Below are 7,639 nucleotides of genomic sequence, written 5' to 3'. Positions count from 1 at the left end.
AATAATTTATTAATCATTGTCAAATTAGTTAACATAAAATATTTTTTTATTTTTTATAAATTTTACTAATAAAAAAGTGAGGTTTGACACCTGATAAAATTATTACTATGTGACCTAATTTATCATTCCTTTTGATTGTATAAATAATCATTGGTAATATATAAAACTATTATTTTAAATTTTACTAATAAAATTAGATGTCTTTAATAATATTTTTAATATTTATTTTTAAAAAACATTAAAGCTTTAATTTATTTTCAAGAGGACCATGATCTCATTATTACTGAGATGATGAGAGACACAATAAAAAAAATTCTTTCCATGAATCAAGTACGTAAATACACTCATATTTTGATATACGCATGCTCTTCTCTACATTTTTCCTCAACTACTGTATTGACTTGAGAATCGAATAACCTATAACAATAACTCGTGGTTCTTATTCCAACGCTCTTTTACCCTATATGTGTCAAGGATAAAAACAGAACACTTTTTTCCCTAATTCAAGATCTCCTAATCAACGCCAAAATCATCTATCTGACATATTATCTCCACCTGTCCAATATGTAAAACAATAAAGCAATTCTACCCGTTGTTTGAATTGGTTAATAGAGATGTCAACTAGACCAAGTTGGGCCTGACGAGATGTGGCATGCGGGCTTGTCAGACTCACATGCTCTGCATTGCCAAATGGAAACGAGTATGTACAGACTAGCCTTTTTCTTATGGAAAAGAGGCCAGATGATAAAGACAAAAGATTATGGAGTCGGGGAAAAGACATACGACGGAGTCAACAAGGATACGACCTCATAGAGTAATAAACGATTATGGAGAAATTTAATAAACAATTAACCTCATAGAGTAATTGCTCCAGTTCTAAATCCTACGTCAATTTCTCCACTCGCATTGTGCTAAATAAATCAGATAACAATTTTAAACCTCATGTAGAAATGAATACTCACATGATAACTTCATGGATTCAAGTTTCACAGAAGAACACACCAATGAAAACATTCATTGTTCAATGTGACAAGCATTAGAAAGAACTGCATAGTTTAACATTGCAGAAAGCAGACTTTGATAATAAAGCATTTTTACATCCCACTAGGAAATTCAAACACAGAGGCAATAGTTGACAACAGTAATAATCTAAACCCTAATAAGATCAGACAAGTAAATCAGAGCGATCAGGCCCTCTCCCCACGGATTCTGCGTGCAAGTTGAATGTCTTTGGGCATTATAGTCACCCGCTTGGCATGGATGGCACATAGATTGGTATCCTCAAAGAGACCAACCAGATAAGCCTCCGCCGCCTCCTGGAGTGCTGCTACGGCAGAGCTCTGGAACCGGAGATCCGTCTTGAAGTCCTGAGCAATCTCACGGACAAGACGCTGGAACGGGAGCTTACGGATCAGAAGCTCTGTGCTCTTCTGGTACTTGCGGATCTCCCGCAGCGCCACCGTGCCAGGGCGGAACCGATGGGGCTTCTTCACACCGCCGGTGGCAGGCGCCGATTTGCGAGCTGCCTTGGTCGCCAGTTGCTTTCGCGGGGCCTTTCCTCCGGTGGATTTTCTGGCCGTCTGCTTCGTCCGAGCCATTGCAATAGAAAACAAGATCCGGGGGAAGAAGAAGAAAACTAGGGATTGTAATTGGGGAATTGGAACGACGATTGTGAAGAAACACGGAGTGGTGCCTTTTATAGGAGGAGATGTAGGAGGGAAACCGAAAAAAATGCGGGTTCCCAACCGCAATCCCTACTGCGAAGTCCTAAGTTTCATTGGAACCGTCAGATGTGGATGAATGAATGGTGGATTTCTTACCAAAACTGACCACGCGGATCGCGATCCGTGGCGTAACCACGGAGCCTTTGCTGTTGCTTTGTTTACCGTCGGATTCGTCTCGATAGAATTAACTTGATTTTAATTGGGTTTTTGGAATATTAGTATTTTAGGGGGAAAAAAGACGCTTAATCAAATTCCAATACAATTAATATAATATTTATTTATTACACTAAAATTTTTACGTTGCTTATTTAAGAGATAATACATGATTTTGGGAGTGTGGTTTGATCGGTAAGCAACCTTGAAACGGAGCCTAATTGACGAGCTCAAGCTGAGCTTGAGTCCGCGAACCGAGGTTAACCCTTTCGCTGCGTGAAAGGAAGCAGCAGGCAGAAAAGGCGTTAAGCTCTGGCGAAGAGATGGCGCCGCCCAAGCGTGGGAAAGCGAAGGGTGGTTCCGCAGCATCTGCGACCGTCGTCGCTCCGGCGGAGATCAAATTTCCCGGTTGCCTCCGTCTCCTTCCTCCGTCCACCGTTGCCATCACCATCCACGCGAAGCCAGGGTCCAAGGTCGCCACCATCACTGGTCCGCCCCTTTCCCTTTCAATCTCTGTCTCGTCTGCCATTTTTTCCCCCTGCGAGAGTTTTTTTTTTTTCTGGTTTCAGATGTCGGCGACGACGCTTTAGGAGTTCAGATCGATGCCCCAGCGAGGGATGGTGAGGCCAACGCGGCGCTGCTCGACTACATTAGTTCGGTGAGTTTCTGATCTCTCCGCTCCTGATAAAGATTCGCTTTATCTCGGCAACAAGTATTGCTTGGTCTTTTTAGAATGATGGTAAATTTGAAGAGAATTGAGTGAGGAATTTAGAAGAAATTGCGAAGAACAGAAATAGTTTTTGCATAGATTGATATTGAAACAATATGAACACGATTACATAAATTTTCTCTTGTATGTCATTTAAAAGAAGCAAATCTCTTTAGTAGTTTATTGCCTTGTGCGATCAGTTTGTGATGGGATATCAAAGTTTAAGAAGGGCACTGCTAAGATCCTTAGGTGACACAAAATTAGGTTAAGATTGATTTCAGCATGTTCAAAGATGGCCACTTTTTGTTTTAGTTTGGCAAAATTAATCAATTAAGGGATTTGAGAGGAAAGTGGAAGGCCAAACAAACATTGAATCAGTGTGATTGATGATATCTTAAAATAGGTATTAATGGTGGCATATATTGAATGATTGGCACATAAGCCATTGTACTTTGTAACCAAATTCCCATTAAACAAAATTATGACAAGAAGCACTTTGCTTTATCTATTTTTACTCAAGGTTTGATTTGCCATATTAAAAATCAGGATTACTTCTCTAACTATTTTTATTTAGTCCACGACTCTGTCTCTCTCTCTTATCCATTAGCCCTCTCCATGGCTAAATCTTTGACCATTACTTTCAACCATATTGCAATTTAAATTTTAACTTTATCTGGGCACAAATGAAATCTAGAATATAAAAAATGAAGAGACTCTCTGATCCTGCTGAAGATGGAAATTTTGGAAAATAGCTGCATGGGTGTGGCAAATGCGGCTTAGCTTGAGACATGATTGCTTTTTACTGGGAAACTGTCATATTAAAGTGACCCTGTATTGTGAACTAAACTGAACAATGACATCCAATAGCATTGGAAATTTATCTAATTACACTAGTGATAAGTTCCCCCAGACAACAGGGGTAATAATGAGACTGGAAAATGCTGATGGAGTAGTAGTATCAATTCAAAGTAATTGATAAACTCCCTACTATTTACCTAGCACATCAAATTATCAGTAAATTGATAAATTAGATTCTGTTAGGGGAATTTGTCAATTCAAAGAATCAATGTAAGCTAGAATATTTCACATTTTGATTAGCTGTTTATCTTGCTCTTAGGAATGGTAATATGATTTTTCTTTGTGGCAATTCTAGTTTTGGTTATGTTGATCATGTTATCTGTGAAATGGTATAAGTATCTTGTTGTTCTTCTATTAATCAAACAAATTGGCAGACTACTCAATGAGTGTGTTATTCATACAAAGTAGTCCCTGAAGTTTTATTGAGGGATGACATACTAAAAATAAATCCAAGCAACATGAAGAATGTTGCCGTTGTGAGATAGATATTTACTTCTGTTCTGATTGTGTCGGAAAGATATTTAATGTAGTTGACCTGAGGCAGTACCATGTGCTGGTTGCATTTTTTTTCCTCCGCTTTTAAGTAATGTTAATTTGCAGAACGGACCAAACTGTTGATAATTACCAGTATGTGCTTGTTTGCAGAAGTTTTTATGATTTCTTTAGTGCCAATATGATCATATATTTATGGTGTAATACCACTCCATCCGTGTAAAGAACCTGATCCTGTAATCCAGAATCCTTACCAGGCAAAGATTTTATGCTAAAAGAAGAGGTAAGAAGATTGTAAGTGTATCTTGATTAAAATACCACAATCTTTGATAGCTAATATACCTGTCATTAGATTACTTTGAGCAATAGTGTTTCTGGGTCTTAAATGCCTTGTCATGCATCTGATTAGCACGTTTGCTGGCTCAATGGAGCTTTCTCGATATGCAAAGATGCATCTTCATTTAAGTTTAGAAGTATCCACTATCATTCCAAATAATACTCATCCATCTTATATACTCTTAACCTCATTCCATTAGATAGTGAAGTTGGCAACCAGGAACAAACCCAACCAAAGGGCAAGTCTTCAAAATTGTATGTGCAAAGTATCGTAATTGCAAATTTAAATGATAAGTGGATATTTCCAAGTACTTATCAAGAAACATGCTTTAATCTTTCATTACAGAAGTGGCAGTTATATGCATTCAGTGATAACCATCCAAGCATATTTTTACAATTGAGCATGTGATGGTCATAGGATACACAACTAGTGGAAGTATCCGTGAATCCATAGTAATTGCTAAAGGATACTTATTCAAATGTAAACTGCAGTTTGAAGAAATCCATATTATCGCTCAGTGCATGAGAGGCCAGAACTTATTTACCATATTGCAGGTATTAGGTGTGAAGAAAAGGCAAGTGTCAATTGGTTCTGGTTCAAAATCTAGGGAAAAGGTTGTGCTTGTGCAAGAGGTAACTCTACAGAACGTCCTGGATGCCCTTAACAAGGCGTGGAAATGTGACTAGCCATGGAACTGAATTCTCGAGTAACACTGGGAATTGTAACACACTCTTGGTTTGTTAACTAAGCCATAGAGGACTTGTTTGGTTAAATGTCAAATAGAAAACATATGTTGGAAGAGAGAACTAATTATCTTTCATCTAGTTCAGTCTTTGCCGATGGAAAGATTGTCATGTAGCTCGGGCGGATATTTATGCGTAAATATTTATTGGAAGCCTGTAGTTTGGATATTTTTAATGGCAATGGGCTATGAGAAGGGGCGTGATAGATGACATGGTAATGTAATTCTACCCAAAAGTAATTAAAGTTTGTCACATTTTTTTTATGATAATTTTTATTGGGTTGAATCATGTACTGACTGTTACAATAATTTTTAGTAGTGACATGGTAATGCCTTATTGATTTTCACCATTAAATATATCGACCGAGTTTGTCTACCATAATCAATAATGATTTTTAAAAAATCTTTCTATTTTTTTTGGGTGAGAAAAAGACTTTTCGAATAGTATAAGGGCATATCACAATAATAAAATGAAATAGAATGAAGTGATTTGAAACTTTAATTAAAGATGGATGGATCATTAAATAAAAAAAGTTAATATGTGATATTAAATATTGATAATTAGGATATGCAATTTTATCATCATGACAGTCAACATAACATACTGTTAAAGTAGATAGGTAATTGATTAAGAAGACAGTGCCTGGTCATTATGCTCTGTGACGTCATTTGTCACCAGGAATCGGCGCCAGTACCAGTGTCGGGCCCACAGAGCCGGCATGGCCTCCAGTGGCACCCCCTTCGTCTCCGGCAGGAAGACAGCCACGAATGCCGTCATGACGCCCACCCAGGCGGCGTAGTAGACGAAGGTACCGGCCTTGAGACGGCAGAGCATGGCTAGGAAGATCTGCGCCTGCAGGAAAGTTACCCCTAGGTTGACGGCGACGCTGATGCTCTGCCCCGCCGACCGCACCTCCACCGGGAAGATTTCGACGGGGACGATCCAACTCAGCGGACCCCATGAGTACCCGAACCCAAACGCGTACGTGCAAAACAGCACCAACAGCGCCACTGCGTGCCCCTGCGGCAGCGCTGCCCGCCCGGCGGCTCCGAGTATCCACGCCACCGCCGCCTTATGAATTTGACTGAAGCTAATTAGTCAAGAAACAGAGCATGAGAACACTTAGAATTAAAATACCTGAGAGAGGATCATCTGGGCGCCGCCTGCCATGAAGAGGAACTTGCGGCCGCAGCGGTCGACGACAGTGGAGGAGATGAGGAGGGACACGAGATTGACGACGCCAAGAATGACAGCGCTGACGAGCGCTGTGTCGCTCCCGAACCCTACTGTCCGGAACAGCACCGGCGAGAAGAAGGCGATTACGATCACCCCCGTAAGCTGCTGAAATAGAGGAATCGCCACCGCCATCACCAGGTACGGCCGGTACCGCCGTGTTGCGATCCGCTTGAACGCCCCTTGCGCCATCTCGTCTGCGTCGCGGACGGCGCGCTCGAGGGCTTTGAGCTCTGCGTTCGCATCGCCGCCCCGGATTCTGAGAAGCGCCTTGCGCGCGTCGTCGATCCTACCGCGCGCGACAAGGCTGCTAGGAGTGTCAGAGATGAGGATGGCCGAGAGGAAGATGGCAGCGGCGGGGACGGCGGCGAGGCCAAGCGAAAGGCGCCACCCCCAGGCGCGAACGTGGGAGGCGCCGTAGTTGGTGAGGTTGGCCACCACCACTCCGACAGCGATGAACAACTGAAACCCGGCGGTGAAGGCGCCTCGCCACCTCGCCGGCGCCGTCTCCGCCAGGTACACAGGAGTCGCCTGGTTGGTGAAACCCACGCCGAAGCCGAGCAGTATCCGCCCCAAGATAAGCATCTCCACGTTGACTGCCGCAGCATTGATGATGGAACCGACAAAGAAGGTGGCCCCTCCTAGCAGCATCACCTTCTGCCTTCCCACGGCCCGGGTGAGCCTCCCGGCGGCCAGCGCTGCTGCCAGGCCGGCTACGTACAAAGACGATGTGAACGCCGTTAGCACCTGGCTGTCGTAAACGCAGAACTCGTCGGACTGTGCCGCCGCCATCCGCCGCAAAATCCTGGGAAAGAACTGTTCCAGAAACGATTCCATGGCCGTGACGCCACCTGAAATCCCGATGTCGTATCCAAAAATTAGGCCACCGGAGGCGGCCATGAGGCAAGTGACGATCACAGATGCTGTTAATCTACCTCCATAATCATCAGCCGGCCCCTGATCAAGACTGAATCCTTCTCCGGCCATCTTCTTCCGGTTTGCTCTGCTCTGCTCTGCTGTTGTGCTATTGGAATGATGGATCAAGGGGAGGTATTGAAGACCGTTAGTTGTAGAGTGGACTGGTGGAATCACGTGCGCACCCATTTTCCTTCCTTACAATTTTATCCCTAGAAATGCAGGGAATAGCAAACTCATAATTCGAATCCCAAATGCAGGGAAGGCTATATAAGGGTATTTTTTCCTTGGAATTTAAGACGTTGCACTTTCGAATTGAATAAAAGGAAAAAAAAACAAAAGAAATTAAGGTGGTCCCCGCTCATGGTGCTCGAACTGATCGGGATGTTGGGCTCCATCTGGTAGTGTTTTGGATTTATCTGATGGTCTATCCGTAAGATAAGATCGTCCAAATTAAAGATCGTTCAAATTAATA

At 42.4% G+C, this 7,639-nt stretch overlaps 3 protein-coding genes across 4 annotated transcripts; 1 reads left to right on the top strand and 2 right to left on the bottom strand.

The window, feature by feature from the left end:
* Positions 1-1,036: 1,036 nt before the first annotated feature.
* On the bottom strand, positions 1,037-1,665 carry LOC122053105 (histone H3.2). The gene has a single exon (XM_042614991.1). It carries the CDS (start codon positions 1,596-1,598, stop codon positions 1,188-1,190), a length of 411 nt encoding a protein of 136 aa, XP_042470925.1. The 5' UTR covers positions 1,599-1,665; the 3' UTR covers positions 1,037-1,187.
* A 437-nt stretch (positions 1,666-2,102) lies between these two features.
* LOC122053115 (UPF0235 protein C15orf40 homolog) lies at positions 2,103-5,184 on the top strand. Its single transcript, XM_042615002.1, has 3 exons — positions 2,103-2,366; positions 2,447-2,535; positions 4,828-5,184. The coding sequence occupies exons 1-3, from the start codon at positions 2,201-2,203 to the stop codon at positions 4,957-4,959; spliced, it is 387 nt and encodes a 128-aa protein (XP_042470936.1). The 5' UTR covers positions 2,103-2,200; the 3' UTR covers positions 4,960-5,184.
* A 317-nt stretch (positions 5,185-5,501) lies between these two features.
* Positions 5,502-7,309, bottom strand: LOC122053090 (sugar transport protein MST1-like). Of its 2 annotated transcripts, XM_042614978.1 has the most exons (3): positions 7,185-7,306; positions 6,154-7,100; positions 5,502-6,087 (listed from the first exon to the last, which is right to left on the bottom strand). In XM_042614978.1, the coding sequence occupies exons 1-3, from the start codon at positions 7,234-7,236 to the stop codon at positions 5,644-5,646; spliced, it is 1,443 nt and encodes a 480-aa protein (XP_042470912.1). In that variant the 5' UTR covers positions 7,237-7,306; the 3' UTR covers positions 5,502-5,643. The 2 variants fall into 2 exon arrangements, with proteins under 2 accessions (XP_042470912.1, XP_042470906.1); XM_042614972.1 differs by having other exon boundaries at positions 6,154-7,309.
* Between the last annotated feature and the right edge of the window lie 330 nt (positions 7,310-7,639).

Source organism: Zingiber officinale, chromosome 1B (assembly GCF_018446385.1).
Source record: "Zingiber officinale cultivar Zhangliang chromosome 1B, Zo_v1.1, whole genome shotgun sequence".
Classification (NCBI taxonomy): Eukaryota; Viridiplantae; Streptophyta; class Magnoliopsida; order Zingiberales; family Zingiberaceae; genus Zingiber; species Zingiber officinale.
Note: the sequence above shows the minus strand (reverse complement) of the source record. Positions and strands in the feature narration are given on the sequence as shown.

What these genes read in the sequence shown, in the direction of transcription:
- LOC122053115 (XM_042615002.1), top strand. Translation starts at nt 2,201, where the DNA reads ATGGCGCCGCCCAAGCGTGGGAAAGCGAAGGGTGGTTCCGCAGCATCT. An exon ending in CAAGGTCGCCACCATCACTG is followed by an intron (nt 2,367 to 2,446) that starts GTCCGCCCCTTT and finishes TTCTGGTTTCAG; the next exon opens with ATGTCGGCGACGACGCTTTA. An exon ending in TGCTCGACTACATTAGTTCG is followed by an intron (nt 2,536 to 4,827) that starts GTGAGTTTCTGA and finishes ACCATATTGCAG; the next exon opens with GTATTAGGTGTGAAGAAAAG.
- LOC122053105 (XM_042614991.1), bottom strand. Translation starts at nt 1,598, where the DNA reads ATGGCTCGGACGAAGCAGACGGCCAGAAAATCCACCGGAGGAAAGGCC.
- LOC122053090 (XM_042614972.1), bottom strand. Translation starts at nt 7,236, where the DNA reads ATGGCCGGAGAAGGATTCAGTCTTGATCAGGGGCCGGCTGATGATTAT. An exon ending in CCCAGATGATCCTCTCTCAG is followed by an intron (nt 6,088 to 6,153) that starts GTATTTTAATTC and finishes CAAATTCATAAG; the next exon opens with GCGGCGGTGGCGTGGATACT.